The sequence below is a fragment of the Anomaloglossus baeobatrachus genome, chromosome 4 (genome assembly GCF_048569485.1).
Source record: "Anomaloglossus baeobatrachus isolate aAnoBae1 chromosome 4, aAnoBae1.hap1, whole genome shotgun sequence".
NCBI lineage: Eukaryota > Metazoa > Chordata > Amphibia > Anura > Aromobatidae > Anomaloglossus > Anomaloglossus baeobatrachus.
The window spans coordinates 276,355,193-276,377,560 of record NC_134356.1 but is presented as its reverse complement, the minus strand read 5'-3'; the positions used below and the strand labels follow the sequence as shown (position 1 = coordinate 276,377,560).

The window sequence follows — 22,368 nt, the reverse complement described above, 5'->3', positions numbered from 1 at the left end:
TATACATATATATATGGTATAGAGAAAAAAAGGTACACCAAAATAACACTGTGGCACTAGTGGGGCCAGCACTAAAGTGCTGCTTACCGCCCGCTTAACGCGGGTGTGTGGTCGCCAGAAATCCCTTGTCTGGGTCTCCCAGAGCCTGTGTCCGTTCTCCAGCCAGACTGCATGTAGGAATGGCTGCCGGCGTCCTATGGAGAGGGGCGGGCCCTGGGCGTGTGCAGACAAAGAGCGGGAAACCTGCGTCCCACTGTGCTCAGTGAGAGGGCTGGAGCATGTAAATAAGACTCCAGCCCTCGGCGCTGATGAATGGTACAGCGTCTCTCCCTTGCCCTGATTGACAGGGTGGGGGCGGGAACGAAGCGGAGCTAGGCCGCAGAAGCCGGGGACTAAATTTATAAGCGACGCCGTCGTAAAAGCACGGTCGGCGCTAAGTCCCCGGCGCACTACAAGTCGCAGCCGCGCCGCCGCTCCAGGGGCGGCCGGCGCGGCAGTCCCCAACACATAAAGTCACCCAGAAAAACTGCAGTGACTGTAACCCCAGCGCGCAGCGCTACTGTCCCTGGCGCACTAGCACACCCAGCAAGTCTGGAATGTGCGCGGCCTGTTTGGGACACAGAGTACCTGAATGTCGCAGGGCCTTGTCCCTGAACGGTACCCAGCTCCGTATCCAGCAGGTTCAATGGGTCTGTGGATGGAGCCCGGCCTCAGGGCTTGGGGGGCCGGTAAGATCCCACTTCCTCAGAGCCCCTCAGGGGGATGGGGAAGGAAAACAGCATGTGGGCTCCAGCCTCCGTACCCGCAATGGGTACCTCAACCTTAACAAAACACCGCCGACGTAAAGTGGGGTGAGAAGGGAGCATGCTGGGGGCCCCTAGTATGGGCCCTCTTTTCTTCCATCCGACATAGTCAGCAGCTGCTGCTGACTAAACAGTGGAGCTATGCGTGGATGTCTGACCTCCTTCGCACAAAGCAGAAAACTGATCAGCCCGTGATCCCACGGGGGGGGTGTATAGCCAGAAGGGGAGGGGCCTTACACTTTTTAGTGTAATGCTTTGTGTGGCCTCCGGAGGCAGTACTATACACCCAATCGTCTGGGTCTCCCAATGGAGCGCCGAAGAAAAGGGGGATTCCGAAGAGAGCGCAGCCAAATCAGAAACTCTCCTGAGAGAAGTTATGGCTACTAGAAAAACAACTTTCTGTGAAAGTATTAACAAGGGAACCTCCCTAAGAGGCTCAAAGGGGGGTTTCTGTAAGGCCGAGAGGACCAGATTAAGGTCCCAGGGATCCAAAGGCCGCCGGTAAGGAGGAATGATGTGAGCTGCGCCCTGCACGAAGGTGCGCACCTGAGCCAGTCGGGCGATACGCCGCTGGAATAATACCGACAGAGCAGACACCTGTCCCTTGAGGGACAGTCCTAGCTGTAGACCAGACTGTAGAAAAGACAGGATGGTCGGCAAGGAGAACGGCCAAGGCGCATGGTCGGAAGAGCGACACCAGGACAGGAAGATCCTCCAAGTCCTGTGATAAATCTTGGCCGAAGAAGACTTCCGAGCCTGAGTCATAGTGGAGATGACCTCAGAGGGATTACCTGAAGCCGTCAGGATCCAGGACTCAAGAGCCACACCGTCAATTTGAGAGCCGCAGAATTCTGGCGGAAAAACGGACCTTGAGAGAGAAGGTCTGGGCGGTCTGGGAGATGCCACGGCACCTCTACAGACAGGCGGAGCAGGTCTGGGTACCAAGCTCGCCTGGGCCAGTCCGGAGCAATGATTATGACCCGACGGCCCTCCGTTCTGATCTTGCGCAGAACCCTGGGCAAGAGAGCTAGCGGGGGAAACACGTAAGCCAGACCGAACTGGGACCAATCCTGAACCAGCGCATCCGCTGCGAAGGCCTGAGGATCGTGGGAGCGAGCCACGTAAACCGGAACCTTGTTGTTGTGCCGGGATGCCATTAGATCCACTTCCGGCGTACCCCACTTGCGGCAGATTGACCTGAAGACTGCCGGGTGTAGGGCCTACTCGCCGCTGTCCACGGTTTGACGGCTGAGATAAATCGGCCTCCCAGTTTTCTACGCCTGGGATGTGGACTGCTGATATGGTGGACTTGGAGTCCTCCGTCCACTGGAGGATTCGTTGAACCTCCAACATCGCCAGGCGGCTGCGAGTTCCGCCCTGGTGATTGATGTAGGCAACCGTTGTCCGACTGGACTCGAATGTGCCTGCCTGCCAACAGGTGGTGCAAGGCTAGGAGAGCTAGGAACACAGCTCTGATCTCCAGCACATTGATCGGGAGGGCTGATTCGGACGGAGTCCAAGTGCCCTGTGCTCGGTGATGGAGAAAAACTGCTCCCCAACCGGAGAGGCTGGCATCTGTGGTGAGAATCACCCAGGACGGAGTCAGGAAGGAGCGTCCTTGTGACAGAGAGAGGGGCCGAAGCCACCACTGAAGAGAGCTCCTGGTCTGTGGCGACAGAGCCACTAGCTTGTGCAGAGAAGAGGTCCGCTTGTTCCAACAGCGGAGAATGTCCAACTGCAGGGGACGCAGATGGAACTGTGCAAATGGAACCGCTTCCATTGACGCCACCATCTGACCCAGCACCTGCATGAGGTGTCTGATGGAATGACGGCGGTGCCTCAGCAGAGAGCGCACCGCTAGCTGAAGGGACTGCTGTTTGACCAAGGGCAACTTCACAAGTGCCGGCAGAGTCTCGAATTGCATCCCTAGGTACAGAAGCCCCTGGGTCGGGGTCAGAGTGGACTTGGACAGGTTGACAAGCCACCCGAACTGAACAAGCGTGGCGAGAGTGAGCGAGACACTCCGCTGGCAGTCCGTCCTGGATGAGGCCTTGACTAGAAGGTCGTCCAGGTAGGGGATTACTGCCAACCCCTGAAGGTGCAGGACCGCAACCACTGCTGCCATAACCTTGGTGAAAACACGCGGGGCCGTGGCTAACCCGAAGGGGAGAGCCACGAATTGGAAATGTTCCTCTCCGATTGCAAAGCGGAGCCAACGCTGGTGTGAAACCGCGATAGGCACGTGCAGATAGGCATCCCTGATGTCGATGGATGCCAGAAAATCTCCCTGGGTCATTGATGCAATGACCGATCGAGACCATGCGAAAACGCCGCACCTGAACATGCTTGTTGAGAAGCTTGAGATCCAGGATGGGCCGGAAGGAACCGTCCTTCTTGGGGACTAGAAAGAGGTTGGAGTAGAAACCTCTGAACCGTTCCCGAGCGGGAACCGGAACAATAACACCGTTGGCCTGCAGGGATGCCACGGCCTGAGAGAAGGCGGCGGCCTTGGAGCAGGGGGGAGTTGACAGAAAAAATCTGTTTGGCGGGCTGGAGGAAAATTCTATCCTGTAGCCATGGGAGATGATATCCCGCACCCACTGATCGGAGACGTGTTGAAACCACACGTCGCCAAAGCGGGAGAGCCTGCCACCGACCAAGGACGTTGCTGGCGCAGCCAGATAGTCAAGAGGGGGCTGCCTTAGTGGCAGCGGCTCCTCCGGACTTCTGAGGACGTGGCTTTGCGCGCCAGATGGTTTTACGATCCTTGGCTGCGGTAGTGGACGAGGCTGAGGGCTTAGAGGCTGACCAGTTAGAGGAACGAAAGGAACGAAACCTCGATTGGTTCCTGCCCTGGACAGGTCTCTTGGCTTTAGCTTGTGGCAAGGAAGTACTCTTCCCTCCAGTAGCTTCCTTAATTATTTCATCCAGTTGTTCACCAAACAGCCAGGACCCAGCAAAGGGGAGGCCCGCAAGGTACTTAGAAGAAGCGTCTGCCTTCCACTCTCGAAGCCACAAAATCCTGCGGATCGCGAGAGAGTTAGCGGAGGCCACCGCCGTGCGGTGAGAAGCCTCCAGAATGGCAGACATGGCGTAGGATGAAAAAGACGAAGCCTGAGAAGTTAAGGCCTCCATCTCAGGCATAGAGTCCCTGGTGAGGGAATGTATCTCCGCCAGAGAGGCAGAGACTGCCTTAAGAGCCCACACTGCCGCAAAAGACGGGGAGAAGGAGGCTCCTGCCGCCTCATGTACAGACTTGGCCAGAAGGTCAACCTGGCGGTCAGTGGGATCCTTAAGAGAGGTGCCATCAGCCACCGCTACGACTGTACGGGCTGAGATTCTAGACACCGGAGGGTCTACCTTTGGGGACTGAGCCCACTCCACCACATCTAGCGGAAAGGGAAAACGGTCATCAGAACAACGCTTTGGAAAGCGTTTGTCAGGACAGGCCCTGGGTTTGGTGACAGTGGCCTGAAAACTTGAGTGGTTAAAAAACGTACTCCAAGCCTTTTTAGGTGAGGCAAACTGATGTATCTCTACCAGTGAGGCTGGTTCCTCTGACACTGGTGTCGTGAGGTTCAGGACGGAGTTAATGGACGCAATCAAGTCACTAACATCCGCATCATCCTCAGACAAGGCAATGGGGTACCTAGAGCTAGCGTCTGAACCCACAGTAAAAGTATCCTCCTCGCCCTGCACCTCGGCCCGTGAATCAGAGCCGTGGGACGAGGAAGGAGAAGGGTCCCTGCGTCTCCGTTTAGGAGGACGGAGTCCTAAAACATGCTCTGAGGGCTCTGCAGAGCTCGGAGCAACAGAGGCGGCCTGAGAAGGGGGCTGATTCATGGTCAGCAGTGTCCGGGACAGTTGTTCCATAGAGTCGGCAAAAGACTGGGAAAGAATGAGCTTACAAGCAGTGCATATAGCGTACAGCTTTGCAGCCTTGCTCCTAGTGACAGACATGCTGCTGAGGTGGAGGCTCTGCAGCTAGAATACACTCCTGTAGAATGCCCTGAGAGTGTATAATAAAAAGCCCACAACCAGAGGTTGTGGCTTACCAGACCGCTCTCTGTGTGCCCTCCGGATTCCACAGCTCAGACCCCCAGTGAAGCGTCAGCCTTCCCCAAAAGCAGCAGCTGCAGCATCCAGCGCCAATCAGTGTAAGAACGCTGAGAAAATGGCGCTGGAAGGAGGAGGGGGGCGGGGAGAAGCCCAAGAGCGGGAAACCGGAGGGCGAAGGAGAGATGCAGGGGAGGGAACATCTCCACAGAAAGGAGTGTCCTCCCCTCTGCTGGCCGGCCGGTGGGCGGCGCCACGCTATGCATGTGGATGAATGACATGCAGGAAAGCCAAAACCGAAACTAGGCCCAAACTGAAGCCGGGGCCTAGATTTGTAACGTGCGGCCGACGAGCAGGCACCCCCGGCGCGGTTCTCCGGAAAAACACCGAGAACCGGCCGGAATTACAGTAAAAGACAAACAACATACTCTCCCCTCAATAAAAGTACCCGGGACCCCTGAAAAACGTCTCAATACTTAGCTTTTGAGACGCAGGGCCATGTCCCTGAGGGAAGGTGAAATGCTCTGTCCAGCAGGAACCTGACAGGGCTGCGGATGGAGACCGGTCTCCTGCACAGCAGAGAGGACCGTGATGGCTCCCACTTCAAACCAGAGCCTGAAAAGGATGTTGAAGGAGCGCGGCATGTGAAGGCTCCAGCCTTGCAAGGTCAACCTTAACAGCACCGCCGACACAGTGGGGTGTGAAGGGACATGCCGGGAGTCCAGATTGGACCCGCTTTTCTTCCATATCTTTAAAAATAAAATCTTAAAAATGAAAAATCAGAGAATGCATGTGTGTGTGTGACCTCCTGAAACACAAAGCATTGAACTGGTTAGATTGTCATCCAGGGGGTGTATATAGCCCGGAGGGAGGAGCTACACGTTTTGAGTGTAGTACTTTGTGTGTCCTCCGGAGGCAGTAGCTATACACCATGGTCTGGGTCTCCCATGGAAGGAACGATGAAGAAATAATATATACATATACACACACATATTATAATTATATATATATATATATATATATATATATATATATATATATATATATATATATATATATATATATATATATATATATGTATATGTTGAGGAGAGCCATACAATGAAGTACTTAATTAACCTCTGGACATAGAGCATTGTGGGAAATATGTCGATTTGCCTTACATAATTCAGGTTTCAGATCATATACATGACACAGATATAAAAGGTGGCTGTCATTGCCTGTTTCTCCACACCTTGCCTGGAATGCAAGGAATGTCCAGGTGTAAGAAGATGCCATATAAGAGCAGACCAAACCAAAGATCATATGACATTACAGACCAGACCATCCAGCATGGATCCACCAGATTACGTCCCTCCCATCACCATGGATCCATCCAATGATGTCATAGACCCGCCTACAATGACGCCTACCAATCAGCTCATGGACTAATACATTGTTCGACCCACTGACCAATGAACACATCCAGACATGCCCCTTTGCAAGGTTATATCAGAGCAAGCTCAGTTGTAATAAAGCAGAGCATGGGCTGACTTCTGTCGAGGAAAGATGCATATCCGACTGTCTGATCTCATTTTTCAAGCATGCACTCGACCCACACCAATTAGACCAGGCAGTAGGCAACTAGTGATCTCTGGTTAAGAGTTCACGTTAACACATTTATATATATATATATATATATATATATATATATATATATATATATATATATATATATATATATATATATATATATATATATATATATATATATATATATATATATATATATATATATATATATATATATATATATATATATATATATATATATATATATATATATATATATATATATATATATATATATATATATATATATATATTTTTATATTATATATTATATACATATATATACACACAGTTCGGCACCCTAGGGGGACCAGCACCGGGTGACCGGTGTGGCTTACCGACCGCTCAAGCGGTGTGTGTCCACCAGATTCCCTGCCTTGGCTCTCCCAGAGCTGCAGCCAGAAGTCCTCCACCGGCAGAATGTGTTTAAAACATGGCTGCCGGCGTTCTCAGGGGAGGAGGGAGCCGTGGGCGTGACTAATAAAGTGCGGGAATCTGGTGCCCCAGAGTGATTAGTGAGGGGGGAGGAGGACACCTAAAGTGTGCTCCAGCCCTCACTGTCGACGTCAGGCCGACCGTCCCGCCCTGACCCCTGACTGGCAGGCCCGGGGGCGGGAGTTTAAGGCACTAGGCCGCAAAAGCCGGGGACTAAATTTAATACCGCGGCCGGCAAACAGGCGCGGTCGGCGCGGTAGTCCCGGTCGTCATACAAATACAGCAGCCGCTGCAGCGTCTGAGACCAAAGTGCTCCATGCACTGTCCCCAAGGGGACACAGAGTACCTTTAGATGCAGGGCCTGTCCCTGATGATACCCAGTCTCCTGTCCGTCAGATTCCCACAGGGGCTGCGGAGGGAGCCCGGTCCCAGTGCCTGGATGACCGGTTAGGATCCCATTTCTCCCAGAGCCTCTAAGGGATGGGGAAGGAAAACGGCATGTGGCTCCAGCCTTTGTACCCGCAATGGGTACCTCAACCTTAACAGCACCGCCGACTCAGTGGGGTGAGAAGGGAGCATGCCGGGAGCCCTGTTAGGAGCCCTCTTTTCTTCCATCCGATACAATCAGCAGCTGCTGCTGACTAAAATGGGAGCTCGAGTGAATGTGTGCCTCCTTCAACACAAAGCATAAAACTGAGGAGCCCGTGATGCACAGGAGGGTGTATAGGCAGAGGGGAGGGGTTACACTTTTTAAAGTGTAATACTTTGTGTGGCCTCCGGAGGCAGAAGCTATACACCCAATTGTCTGGGTCTCCCAATGGAGCGACAAAGAAAATAAGGTAAGGAAGGATACTACAATTTGAAACTGCGAAGCAAAAACTAGTTTATGAAGCGGTGTCACCAATACATGTAACTAGCACGTTACATTAAGTTACCTAGAAGGAGCAGTGATAACCTGTGAGCTACGGTCACAATGGCACGGCGAATGCGACACACAAAGGACATCTGTGGCTGTGTGGATTCCAAGTATTTCACACTGGCTATAGTTAATTCAGAGTCATCCACATCTCCAAAGCACCTGAAAGAAAAACAAAGTATCAGTGGTGTGTGTGGCATAATTTACATTTCTTAGTATAATCTGACAGTATAATATACGAAGGGGTTTTTTTTAGGTCATGAGTTCACAAACTTACACTTTCTAAAATTAAGAGCTAAAATAGGCTCCTTTTAGAGGTCAAACTCTCCAGGCAGCTTAGCAAATTTAGGTTTCAAATCGGACTTTTTTTTAATTTTCCCACCTTGACCATAATATAATTAGTGCCATAAACATTTTCTTGAACTCTCAGCTATGCACAAAGTCTTTATTCCCAAAATGTGTTCTGAAATCTTCAGCCAGAGAATATTCAGGAAATTTGATCTAGGATTTGGTTGTAGTTTACAGACCTTATGACAGCAGTGAATGTGATCATAGTTATAGAATATGGCCTTGATTAATAAAGACTGTCTTAAAGATGGCTGTGCAGGAACTTCAGGTGCTGAATTCATTGACGTGGCGTGCACATCTCATCAGTGGTGTGCACCTGGCCAAAAATGGAATTCCAGGGCTGAAGTACCATTTCTAGAGTGAAACGTCACATTTCATGAATTTGGTTTGAAAGTACTAAAAGTTGTAAAACTGTTACAAATTTTCAAAGCATGATGTATATACTTTGCTGATTTGGGGCACAAGTCAGTAACTTCTCCTGCCCTGATCTCCCAGACAGGCGACTCCCCATACACAATGGGGTCAGGCAGGGAGAAGTTGCTGAGAACCTGCCTTTGAAAAGCTGTCCAGTGATTACTCCAAGTGCGTGCTCTCTTAAAAACATACTTGGCTTTAATGACGCAACCACACGTATTCTTGCTGCCTGTATTTCAGGCAGCATGAATCAGATAACAGGGTTAGGGCTGGACGGACCCGGACTGTAAGAGTCCGGATCCACACGGTTTCAAAGATGCCCGGGATTCCGGGTGTTTTTTTCCAGCACAAAAAAAAAAAACCGCATGTGGTTCCTCCATTTGGATACACCGCCAATATAAGTGCAGGGCTGGGACTGCAGCTGTGGGCTATATCTGTCCTGGGTAGCAATACCGGGAGAACCCTGCACCAAAATTTTTATTTTATTACACCACGATACTTAATGTAAATGCTAGAATGTACAGGCTCCTTCCAGGCATGACGTCATTTCAACACGCTCCTCATCACATAATAGGTGCATTTTCAAATTGGTATCCGTCGTTTCCAGTCAGAATAAGACTCTACGTGGGCAGGGAGCGGGTTATAATAGAACTGGGGGACCTGGGGGTGAGACCCCCAGATAGGGAGAGTGAAGCACGAAATCTTGCAAGATTATGGTGGACGAGAGGAAACCGCACCATGCTCACAAACTATGCCAGTCACACCCATTAACCTGGAATGAGCCCATACATTCTAGACTCCCTGTAGATGCTATAATTTACTGCCTCCTTCAGTTACAGTGATTTCCCTGCCCATCGGCTGTCCTGGAGACTGATTGGATGCAGTCAGTGTGGGCGTGTGACTGCACATTTGACTAATCAGTGGACCGGGCAGTTAATGTGAGTCCTGGAAGCAGCGTACAGCCATGCCGGAGCCTTGGTAAGTCCACCCCATGTGCTCTCATTCCTCTATTCCATCTACCACCATTATAAATCTCTGGATTCTGATTCCCATAGACTTATATGGGGGCAGATTTCGGACCGGATTTGGATTAATTTCTAAAGAAGAGAGCAATTCTTTAAGTTCTCAGTCACAGCACATTGGCATCAAAGGTGAAAAAATTACATTAATTAGCCAGCAGGGGAACCATCTACACAAACAAGCAAGTGTGGCATCCTGGGAGCCTGACGCCTACAAAGCCCCATAACTTCACACAGCTTAGCAAGTAATAGAAGCGCCCAAGATGTTGGGAGCAACAATGTGCCACTTAGGAGAGAAAGTATGACATGCTAAAAAAAAAAAAAAAAATGCACTCACCTGATTCCCACATCTTTTCCAGACTCTAAAATCCATTCCAGAGACTTGTCAAGTTCACTAAAATATTCTTCACCTAAACCCTGTAAGATAGCATAATTTATAAGGTTAAAAGAAAATAATAAATACCACAAGAAACTTGAGGAAATTTGTAGTCTCAGCAACTACACTCAGGTCCCAGTACTGGGTACAACTGCAATTATTCAATGGGGACACTGATTGCCTTGTGTACCACATCCCCAAATGCTCAGAGCAGTGGATCCCAAACTTTACCACGAGAGCCATAAGCTACATTAACTCCCCCTCATCCCAAGTAGTTACAACCAGCTCCTGCTCCCCACCCAAGTGACAGCCCAAAAAAGAAGGGAATTTTGTTACTTACCGTAAATTCCTTTTCTTCTAGCTCTTATTGGGAGACCCAGACGATTGGGTGTATAGCACTGCCTCCGGAGGCCACACAAAGCAATTACACTAAAAAGTGTAAGGCCCCTCCCCTTCTGGCTATACACCCCCAGTGGGATCACTGGCTCACCAGTTTTAGTGCAAAAGCAAGAAGGAGGAAAGCCAATAACTGGTTTAAACAAATTCTCTCCGAGTAACATCGGAGAACTGAAAACCGTTCAACATGAACAACATGTGTACCCGTAAACAACCAACAATCCCGAAGGACAACAGGGCGGGTGCTGGGTCTCCCAATAAGAGCTAGAAGAAAAGGAATTTACGGTAAGTAACAAAATTCCCTTCTTCTTCGGCGCTCTATTGGGAGACCCAGACGATTGGGACGTCCAAAAGCTGTCCCTGGGTGGGTAAAGAAATACCTCATGTTAGAGCTGCAAGACAGCCCTCCCCTACGGGGAGGCAACTGCCGCCTGCAGGACTCTTCTACCTAGGCTGGCGTCCGCCGAAGCATAGGTATGCACCTGATAATGTTTGGTGAAAGTGTGCAGACTCGACCAGGTAGCTGCCTGGCACACCTGTTGAGCCGTAGCCTGGTGCCGTAATGCCCAGGACGCACCCACGGCTCTGGTAGAATGGGCCTTCAGCCCTGATGGAACCGGAAGCCCAGCAGAACGGTAGGCTTCAAGAATTGGTTCTTTGATCCATCGAGCCAGGGTGGCCTTAGAAGCCTGCGACCCTTTGCGCTTACCAGCGACAAGGACAAAGAGTGCATCCAAACGGCGCAAGGGCGCCGTGCGGGAAATGTAGATTCTGAGCGCTCTCACCAGATCTAACAAATGTAAATCCTTCTCATACCGATGAACTGCATGAGGACAAAACGAAGGCAAAGAGATATCCTGATTAAGATGAAAAGAGGATACCACCTTCGGGAGAAACTCCTGAATGGGGCGCAGCACTACCTTGTCCTGGTGGAAGACCAGGAAGGGAGCCTTGGAAGACAACGCTGCTAGCTCGGACACTCTCCGAAGAGATGTGATCGCTACCAGAAAAGCCACTTTCTGTGATAGTCTAGAAAGTGAAACCTCCTTCAGAGGCTCGAAGGGCGGCTTCTGGAGGGCAACTAGTACCCTGTTCAGATCCCATGGATCTAACGGCCGCTTGTACGGGGGAACTATATGGCAAACCCCCTGTAGGAACGTGCGCACCTTAGAAAGTCGTGCTAGACGCTTCTGAAAAAAGACTGATAGCGCCGAGACTTGCCCTTTAAGGGAGCCGAGCGACAAACCTTTTTCTAACCCAGATTGGAGGAAAGAAAGAAGGGTAGGTAAAGCAAATGGCCAGGGAGACACTCTCTGAGCAGAGCACCAGGATAAGAATATCCTCCACGTTCTGTGGTAGATCTTAGCAGACGTGGGCTTCCTAGCCTGTCTCATGGTGGCAACGACCCCTTGGGATAAGCCTGAAGACGCTAGGATCCAGGACTCAATGGCCACGCAGTCAGGTTGAGGGCCGCAGAATTCCAATGGAAAAACGGCCCTTGGGACAGTAAGTCTGGTCGGTCTGGTAGTGCCCACGGTTGGCCGACCGTGAGATGCCACAGATCCGGATACCACGCCCTCCTCGGCCAGTCTGGAGCGACGAGTATGACGCGGCTGCAGTCGGATCTGATCTTGCGTAGCACTCTGGGCAAGAGTGCCAGAGGTGGAAACACATAAGGGAGCCGGAACTGCGACCAATCTTGCACTAGGGCGTCTGCTGCTAGAGCTCTTTGATCGCGAGACCGTGCCATGAATGTTGGGACCTTGTTGTTGTGCCGGGACGCCATTAGGTCGACGTCCGGCCTTCCCCATCGGCGACAGATTTCCTGAAACACGTCCGGGTGAAGGGACCATTCCCCTGCGTCCATGCCCTGGCGACTGAGGAAGTCTGCTTCCCAGTTTTCTACGCCGGGGATGTGAACTGCGGATATGGTGGAGGCCGTGGCTTCCACCCACATCATAATGCGCCGGACTTCCTGGAAGGCTTGCCGACTGCGAGTCCCTCCTTGGTGATTGATGTATGCCACCGCTGTGGAGTTGTCCGATTGAATTCGGATCTGCTTCCCTTCCAGCCACTGCTGGAAGGCTAGTAGGGCAAGAAACACTGCTCTGATTTCCAGAACATTGATCTGAAGGGTGGACTCCTGCTGAGTCCACGTACCCTGAGCCCTGTGGTGGAGAAACACTGCTCCCCACCCTGACAGACTCGCGTCTGTCGTGACCACCGCCCAGGACGGTGGTAGGAAGGATCTTCCCTGTGATAATGAGGTGGACAGGAGCCACCACTGCAGAGAGTCCTTGGCCGTCTGGGAAAGGAAGACTTTCTTGTCCAGGGATGTCGACTTCCCGTCCCATTGGCGGAGAATGTCCCATTGAAGTGGACGCAGATGAAACTGCGCAAACGGAACCGCCTCTATTGCCGCCACCATCTTCCCGAGGAAGTGCATGAGGCGTCTTAAGGAGTGCGATTGACTTTGAAGGAGAGCCTGCACCCCTGTCTGTAGTGACCGCTGCTTGCTCAGCGGAAGCTTCACTATCGCTGAGAGAGTATGAAACTCCATGCCAAGATACGTTAGTGATTGGGTCGGTGACAAATTTGACTTTGGGAAGTTGATGATCCACCCGAACGCCTGGAGAGTCTCCAGTGCAAAATTCAGGCTGAGTTGGCATGCCTCCTGAGAGGGTGCCTTGACCAGTAGATCGTCCAAGTAAGGGATCACAGAGTGTCCGTGAGAGTGCAAGACTGCTACCACTGCTGCCATGATCTTGGTGAACACCCGGGGGGCTGTCGCCAGACCAAATGGCAGAGCCACGAACTGAAGATGTTCGTCTCCTATCACGAAGCGCAGAAAGCGTTGGTGTTCCGTAGCAATCGGCACGTGGAGATAAGCATCTTTGATGTCTATTGATGCTAGGAAATCTCCTTGGGACATTGAGGCAATGACTGAGCGGAGGGATTCCATCCGGAACCGCCTGGCGTTCACATGCTTGTTGAGCAGTTTTAGGTCCAGAACAGGACGGAAGGAGCCGTCCTTTTTTGGAACCACAAAGAGATTGGAGTAAAATCCTCGCCCCCGTTCTAGAGGGGGGACAGGGATCACGACTCCTTCTGCTCTTAGAGAGTCCACCGCCTGCAGCAGGGCATCTGCTCGGTTGGGGTGTGGGGAGGTTCTGAAGAACCGAAGTGGAGGCCGAGAACTGAACTCGATTCTGTACCCGCGAGACAAAATGTCTGTTACCCACCGGTCTTTGACCTGAGACAGCCAAATGTCGCAAAAGCGGGAGAGCCTGCCACCGACCGAGGATGCGGAGGGAGGAGGCCGAAAGTCATGAGGTAGCCGCCTTGGAAGCGGTTCCTCCATTTGCTTTCCTGGGACGTGAGTGAGCCCGCCAGGAATCTGAGCTCCCTTGTCCTTTGAGTCCCTTTGGACGAGGAGAATTGGGGCTTGCCCGAGCCTCGAAAGGACCGAAACCTCGACTGCCACTTTTTCTGTTGAGGTTTACTTGCTCTGGGCTGTGGTAAGGAAGAGTCCTTACCCTTGGACTGTTTTATGATTTCAGCCAATGGCTCACCAAACAGTCTGTCTCTAGATAATGGCAAGCTGGTTAAGCATTTTTTGGAACCAGCATCTGCTTTCCAGTCCTTTAACCATAAGGCTCTGCGCAAAACCACAGAATTGGCGGCCGCCATAGAGGTACGGCTCGTAGATTCTAGGACAGCATTGATAGCATAAGTCGCAAAAGCAGACATTTGCGAAGTTAGGGACGCCACCTGTGGCACTGCTGGATGTATGATAGCATCCACCTGTGCTAAACCAGCTGAAATAGCTTGGAGTGCCCACACGGCCGCGAATGCTGGAGCAAACGACGCGCCGATAGCTTCATAGACAGATTTCAACCAAAGGTCCATCTGTCTGTCATTGGCATCTTTAAGTGAAGCGCCATCCTCTACTGCGACTATGGATCTAGCCGCAAGCTTGGAAATTGGGGGATCAACCTTTGGGCACTGGGTCCAGCGTTTGGCCACTTCAGAGGGAAAAGGATAACGGGTATCCTTAGAACGTTTAGAGAAACGCTTGTCTGGATGAGCGTCGTGCTTCTGGATTGATTCTCTGAAGTCAGAGTGGTCCAAAAAAGCACTTAATTTACGCTTGGGATACAGGAAATGGAACTTCTCCTGCTGTGCAGCTGCCTCCTCTGCTGAAGGAGCTGGGGGAGAAATATCCAACAGTCTATTAATTGCCGATATAAGGTCATTAACCATGGCGTCACCCTCAGGGGCATCCAGATTGAGAGGGGCCTCAGGATTAGAATCCTGATCACCGTCCTCAGTCTCATCACAGAGAGATTCTTCTCGCTGAGACCCTGAGCAGTGTGATGACGTGGAGGGTCTTTCCCAGCGAGCTCGCTTAGGCTGCCTGGGACTGTCATCTGAGTCAGAGACTTCAGCTTGTGATGCTTGAGACCCCCTTGAAGTACGGATTAGTTCCAACTGAGGGGGACCAGAGAGCATAGCCACAGAAGTGTCCATGGTCTGAGGAACTGGCCTGGCCTGCAAGGTCTCCAGGATTTTTGTCATAGCCTCAGACATTTTATCAGCAAACACTGCAAAGTCTGTCCCCGTCACCGGGGCAGGGTTCACAGGCGTCTCTGCCTGGGCTACCACCACAATAGGCTCTGGCTGACGAAGTGCCACTGGGACTGAACATTGCACACAATGTAAATCATTGGAGCCTGCCGGTAGATCAGCCCCACATGCAGTACAAACAGTGCACACAGCCCGTGCCTTGGCAGCCTTGCGTTTTGCGGATGACATGTTGCTGCCTCCTCAGAGCAGTACAGGGTGTCCAGCCAAGAAGCGACCTACAGTGCAACTATATATATATATATATGGTACCAAGACAAAAGTACACTATATATCACTGAGGCACTAGTGGGGCCAGCACTACTGTGCAGCTTACCGCCCGCTTAGGAGCGGTGTGTGGTCGCCAGAAATCCCTCTAGTCTGGGTCTCCCAGAGCCTGCTGCCTCTCCCCAGCCAGATCGCATGTGTAATGGCTGCCGGCGTCCTTGTGGAGAGGGGGGGCGGGCCCTGGGCGTACTCCGACGAAGAGCGGGAAGTCTGCTTCCCCTTGTGCCTAGTGAGAGGGCTGGAGCATGTAAATAAAGCTCCAGCCCTCGGCGCTGCCTATTGAGCAGCGTCTCTCCCCTACCCTGATTGACAGGGTGAGGGCGGGAACGAAGCGGCGCTAGGCCGCAGAAGCCGGGGGCTAAAGTTAGAAGCGCCGCCGCCGTAAAAGCGCGGTCGGCGCAAAGCCCCCGGCGCACCACAAGTCGCAGCTGCGCCGCCGCTCCAGGAGCGGTCGGCGCAGTAGTTCCCAATACACAACGTCACTCAGCAAAGCTGCAGTGACCTAACCCCCAGCGTACAGCGCCACTGTCCCCGGCGCACTACAACGCTCAGCAAGCCCTGAGAGAGTGTCCGTGCCTGCCGGGGACACAGAGTACCTGAAAGTTGCAGGGCCTTGTCCCTGAACGGCACTCCCGCTCCACATCCAGCAGGTTCTATGGGTCTGTGGATGGAGCCCGGCCCCAGGGCTTGGGGGCTGGCAAGATCCCACTTCCACAGAGCCCTCCAGGGGATGTGGAAGGAAAACAGCATGTGGGCTCCAGCCTCCGTACCAGCAATAGGTACCTCAACCTTACAAGCACCAACCGCGGGTGAGAAGGGAGCATGCTGGGGGCCCTATATGGGCCCTCTTTTCTTCCATCCGATAGAGCCAGCAGCTACTGCTGACTACAAACAGTGGAGCTATGCGTGGATGTCTGACCTCCTTCGCACAAAGCAGAAAACTGGTGAGCCAGTGATCCCACTGGGGGTGTATAGCCAGAAGGGGAGGGGCCTTACACTTTTTAGTGTAATTGCTTTGTGTGGCCTCCGGAGGCAGTGCTATACACCCAATCGTCTGGGTCTCCCAATAGAGCGCCGAAGAAAAAAAAAAAAAACAAAAAAAAAACAAACACTGAAATAATTTTATAGCCATCTCTCTATCCAGGGGCTCCCTCTTTACCTGCCTGTGTTATTCTCACATGAAGCGCTCCCACCACACTGACACCCAGCGTCAAGCCCCTCCTGGCATCATCCCATCTCCAGCTTACAATCTATCCCCCCACCACCAGTATACGGGCATCCAGATCCACTCCTGTGTGGGGCGGCTCAGAAAGTCCCCATCAGAAGAGCCGCTCATCACAGCTGTGTGCTAGACCTGATGGTAATGTACCAAGCTGGCAAATGGGCACAAGCAACACATGGCCCGTGAGTTACATGTGGCTCCTGAGCCACATTTTGTAAACCCCTGGCCTAGATTGTGGCCTTTTTTTTTTATATATATAAATAAGGGGGTGGGGGGGGGGGGAAGGTGGGAATTATAAAATGTGTATCTGCAAACATAACTGACCTCTAAATAGTCTGCTGCCTCTTGGACGGAAATGTGTCTGTAGTCCGCATCTCCACATGTGAAGTCACCTATAGCAGTGGGATTAGAGATCAAACACCATGCATTAATATTCTGAAGTGCTATAAGCATAAAAAATATTTCTGCAACAGAAAATACACAAAAAAGAGCACGTTTTCACCAACAAAAGGAATTGCTCTCCCAAATCCATGACAATTCAAGGCTTCCCCCCCCCTCAGACAATGCTTCTGCACGTTTCACCATTTCCTGATATTAGATGACCGTACATTCTAGTTTGCAAGGTGCTCTCACAATATAGATGTACTGACCACTTCTGATGATTGCACAGGAACTTGGGAAGAGCAAAATTACAGTGTGACCTCGGCTTAAAGGGGTTGTCCACTACCCAGACAACCTTCTCCAATATTATGCATTTCCCCTTCAAAATAGCACACCTGTACTCCCCTCTGGGTCTTGTGAGCTCTGCAGCCGCTTGCTTTCTTCAGACGCGACTGACGTCCAGAGGAAGCCAGAGGAGCAGTAACCTCACTTCTTCCATATGCCAGTTTTGTTTGAAGGAAGTGAGTGAAGCAGCCACTGACTGGCTGCAGGGCTCACGGGACAGCCACACGAGCCCCGGTAGAGAATACTGGCTGTTATACTAAAAAGGACCAACCCCAAGCTAGTACAGTAACAGCAGCAGTCTTGTTGGCTATAGATGATAATCAATACAATAGCAATCACTGCATTTAGAAGCTTATGGGGGGCTCCCGCTATTAACCCACACACCCCCTCCACCTTTCCACAACAATCACAGTACGCCAATGGAAGTCATGGCACACATTTGGTACCGCTGCAGCCAGATCTATAAAACTCACCAACTCTTACTGTGCACATAACCTAAGTATTTGGTGCAGAAATATCGGCATCTCTTGGGAGATCTGCAGCGAAAAAAAACTCCTTTTTTGCTACATTTATTTTTATAGTCATTAGAATGAATGAAATCTGCTGGTAGAATTGACATTCTGCAGATTTAATCCAGGCCAAATCTGCATGGGGAAACAGTGTGCATAATACTTCTGAATGCTCGTTCACTGCTGCATCTGGAAACCCTTCAGGCTTTGTGACAAATCTGCACTCAAAAGTGGAATAAAGATGCAATGTGTGCCTTAAAATGAACGCAAAATATAAAAAAAAAAAAAAAAAAAAAAAAAAAAAAAAAAAAAGGAAAAAGCTTTTTTTGCAGGACGAGATTACAAGAATGGAAATGGTTAAAGCTTTTAAATCATATTTTATAGGTAGCCCTTAGGTTGGAGAGGTTAAGCCTGAAAACCCAATATAGTATTTGGCCTCACTATGGTACCGACCCAGGAAGATGGGGAGTAGGGGCTAGTGGACGCTGTCGCTACTTTCACACATCTGGTTTTTGCCGCCAGGCACAAACCGGCGAAATCCGGATAAAATGGATCCTGCGTCTGATCAGTTTTATTCCCCATTGACTTGTATTAGCGCCGGATTGTGCTGGATGGCCTTGCATTGCATGCGGCGTTCGCTGGATCCAGCGAAATTTCTTCATCTGGCTGCCTGAAAAGACGCAGCATAGAACATTTGTCTCTGGCAAAAAACCGGACCACGCCGGATCTGGCGCTGGCCGGCATGTTGTATAATGGAAGCCTATGGGCGCTGGATCCGTCGTCATCCAGCATATGACGGAATCCAACGATGGATACGGTTTTTTGAACTGAGCATTATTATTATTGTTGTTATGAGTCACAGAACAGATCCGTCAAAAAAACAGAACGAACGCATGGAAAGAAGGGAATTTTGTTTACTTACCGTAAATTCCTTTTCTTCTAGCTCCTATTGGGAGACCCAGACAATTGGGTGTATAGCTTCTGCCTCCGGAGGCCACACAAAGTATTACACTTTAAAAAGTGTAACCCCTCCCCTCTGCCTATACACCCTCCCGTGCATCACGGGCTCCTCAGTTTTGGTGCAAAAGCAGGAAGGAGGAAACTTATAAATTGGTCTAAGGTAAATTCAATCCGAAGGATGTTCGGAGAACTGAAAACCATGAACCAAAAACAATTCAACATGAACATGTGTACACAAAAGAACAACAGCCCAAAGGGAACAGGGGCGGGTGCTGGGTCTCCCAATAGGAGCTAGAAGAAAAAGGAATTTACGGTAAGTAAACAAAATTCCCTTCTTTGTCGCTCCATTGGGAGACCCAGACAATTGGGACGTCCAAAAGCAGTCCCTGGGTGGGTAAAAGAATACCTCGGTAAAAGAGCCGTAAAACGGCCCCTTCCTACAGGTGGGCAACCGCCGCCTGAAGGACTCGCCTACCTAGGCTGGCATCTGCCGAAGCGTAGGTATGCACCCGATAGTGTTTCGTGAAAGTGTGCAGACTCGACCAGGTAGCCGCCTGACACACCTGCTGAGCCGTAGCCTGGTGCCGCAATGCCCAGGACGCACCTACGGCTCTGGTAGAATGGGCTTTCAGCCCTGAAGGAACCGGAAGCCCAGAAGAACGGTAGGCTTCAAGAATTGGTTCCTTGATCCACCGAGCCAAGGTTGACTTGGAAGCCTGCGACCCCTTACGCTGGCCAGCGACAAGAACAAAGAGCGCGTCCGAGCGGCGCAGGGGCGCCGTACGAGAAATGTAGTCTGAGTGCTCTAACAAGTGCAAATCCTTTTCACATTGGTGAACTGGATGAGGGCAAAAAGAAGGTAAGGAGATATCCTGATTGAGATGAAAAGGGGATACCACCTTAGGGAGAAATTCCGGAACCGGACGCAGAACCACCTTGTCCTGGTGAAACACCAGGAAGGGGGCTTTGCAAGACAGTGCAGCTAGCTCAGACACTCTCCGAAGTGATGTGACTGCCACTAGGAAGACCACCTTCTGCGAAAGGCATGAAAGAAATATCCCTCATTGGCTCGAAAGGTGGTTTCTGAAGGGCAGTTAGCACCCTGTTCAGATCCCAGGGTTCTAGCGGACGCTTGTAAGGAGGGACTATGTGGCAAACCCCCTGCAGGAACGTGCGTACCTGCGGAAGCCTGGCTAGACGCTTTTGAAAAAACAGAGCGCCGAGAGACAAACCCTTTTCCATTCCGGATTGAAGGAAGGATAGAAAAGTGGGCAAGGCAAATGGCCAGGGAGTAAGACCCTGATCAGAGCACCAGGATAAGAAGATCCTCCACATCCTGTGGTAGATCTTGGCGGACGTTGGTTTCCTGGCCTGTCTCATAGTGGCAATGACCTCTTGAGATAACCCTGAAGACGCTAGGATCCAGGACTCAATGGCCACACAGTCAGGTTGAGGGCCGCAGAATTCAGATGGAAAAATGGCCCTTGAGACAGCAAGTCTGGTCGGTCTGGTAGTGCCCACGATTGACCCACCGTGAGATGCCACAGATCCGGGTACCACGACCTCCTCGGCCAGTCTGGGGCGATGAGGATGGCGCGGCGGCAGTCGGACCTGATCTTGCGTAACACTCTGGGCAGCAGTGCCAGAGGAGGAAATACATAAGGCAGTCGAAACTGCGACCAATCCTGAACTAATGCGTCTGCCGCCAGAGCTCTGTGATCTTGAGACCGTGCCATGAATGCCGGGACCTTGTTGTTGTGCCGGGACGCCATTAGGTCGACGTCCGGCATCCCCCAGCGGCAACAGATCTCTTGAAACACGTCCGGGTGAAGAGACCATTCCCCTGCGTCCATGCCCTGGCGACTGAGAAAGTCTGCTTCCCAGTTTTCTACGCCCGGGATGTGAACTGCGGAGATGGTGGAGGCTGTGGCTTCCACCCACAGCAGAATCCGCCGAACTTCCTGGAAGGCTTGCCGACTGCGTGTGCTGCCTTGGTGGTTGATGTATGCCACCGCCGTGGCGTTGTCCGACTGAATTCGGATCTGCCTGCCTTCCAGCCACGGCTGGAACGCTTTTAGGGCTAGATACACTGCCCTTATCTCCAGAACATTGATCTGAAGGGAGGACTCTGGCTGAGTCCAGGTACCCTGAGCCCTGTGGTGGAGGAAGACCGCTCCCCACCCTGAAAGACTCGCGTCCGTCGTGACCACAGCCCAGGATGGGGGCAGGAATGATTTCCCCTTCGACAAAGAAGTGGGGAGAAGCCACTACTGAAGGGAGGCATTGGCTGCCCGAGAAAGGGAGACGTTCCTGTCGAGGGACGTCGACTTCCTGTCCCATTTGCGGAGAATGTCCCATTGAAGTGGACGCAGATGAAACTGCGCAAATGGAACTGCCTCCATTGCTGCCACCATCTTCCCTAGGAAGTGCATGAGGCGCCTCAAGGGGTGCGACTGGGCTCGAAGGAGAGATTGCACCCCTGTCCGTAGTGAACGCTGTTTGTCCAGCGGAAGTTTCACTATCGCTGAGAGAGTATGAAACTCCATCCCAAGATATGTCAGCGATTGGGTCGGTGTCAATTTTGACTTTGGGAAATTGATGATCCACCCGAATCTCTGGAGAGTCTCCAGAGCAATGTTCAGGCTGTGTTGGCATGCCACCCGAGAGGGGGCCTTGACAAGAAGATCGTCTAAGTAAGGGATCACCGAGTGTCCCTGAGTGTAGGACTGCTACCACTGTTGCCATGACCTTGGTGAAGACCGGTGGAGCTGTCGCCAGGCCGAAAGGCAGTGCCACAAACTGAAGGTGTTCGTCCCCGATGGCGAAACGCAGGAAGCGCTGATGCTCTGGTGCAATCGGCACGTGGAGATAAGCATCCCTGATGTCGATTGATGCTAGGAAGTCTCCTTGGGACATTGAGGCGATGACGGAGCGGAGAGATTCCATCCGGAACCGCCTGGTTTTCACGTGTCTGTTGAGCAGTTTGAGGTCCAGAACGGGACGGAAAGATCCGTCCTTTTTTGGCACCACAAACAAGTTGGAGTAAAAACCGTGGCCCCATTGCTGAAGGGGGACAGGGATCACCACTCCTTCTGCCTTCAGAGTGCTCACCGCCTGAAGAAGAGCATCGGCTCGCTCGGGTGGCGGAGATGTTCTGAAGAAACGAGTCGGAGGACGAGAGCTGAACTCTATCCTGTAACCGTGAGACAGAATGTCTCTCACCCATCGGTCTTGGACATGTGGCAACCAGGCGTCGCAAAAGCGGGAGAGCCTGCCACCGACCGAGGATGCGGTTTGGGGAGGCCGAAAGTCATGAGGAGGCCGCCTTGGTAGCTGTTCCTCCGGCGGTCTTTTTAGGACGTGACTTAGACCGCCATGAATCAGAGTTCCTCTGACCCTTCTGTGGCCTGTTGGACGAGGAGAATTGAGACCTGGCTGAGGGCCGAAAGGACCGAAACCTCGATTGTACCTTCCGTTGTTGAGGTCTGTTTGGTTTGGACTGAGGTAAGGACGAGTCCTTTCCCTTGGATTGTTTAATGATTTCATCTAATTGCTCGCCAAACAGGCGGTCGCCAGAAAATGGCAAACCGGTTAAGAACTTTTTGGAAGCAGAGTCTGCCTTCCATTCACGTAGCCACATGGCCCTGCGGACTGCCACTGAATTGG

At 51.5% G+C, this 22,368-nt stretch overlaps 1 protein-coding gene across 1 annotated transcript in view; it reads right to left on the bottom strand.

Moving 5' to 3' along the window:
• LEMD3 (LEM domain containing 3) overlaps positions 1-22,368 on the bottom strand; it is a 141,401-nt gene that overhangs the window by 86,660 nt on the left and 32,373 nt on the right. Inside the window, exons 4-6 of the mRNA XM_075344861.1 lie at positions 16,832-16,899; positions 9,940-10,019; positions 7,841-7,983 (exon numbers count right to left, since the gene is read on the bottom strand). Coding sequence (XP_075200976.1) covers positions 7,841-7,983; positions 9,940-10,019; positions 16,832-16,899 — 291 coding nt within the window. The remainder of the gene's footprint in view (positions 1-7,840; positions 7,984-9,939; positions 10,020-16,831; positions 16,900-22,368) is intronic.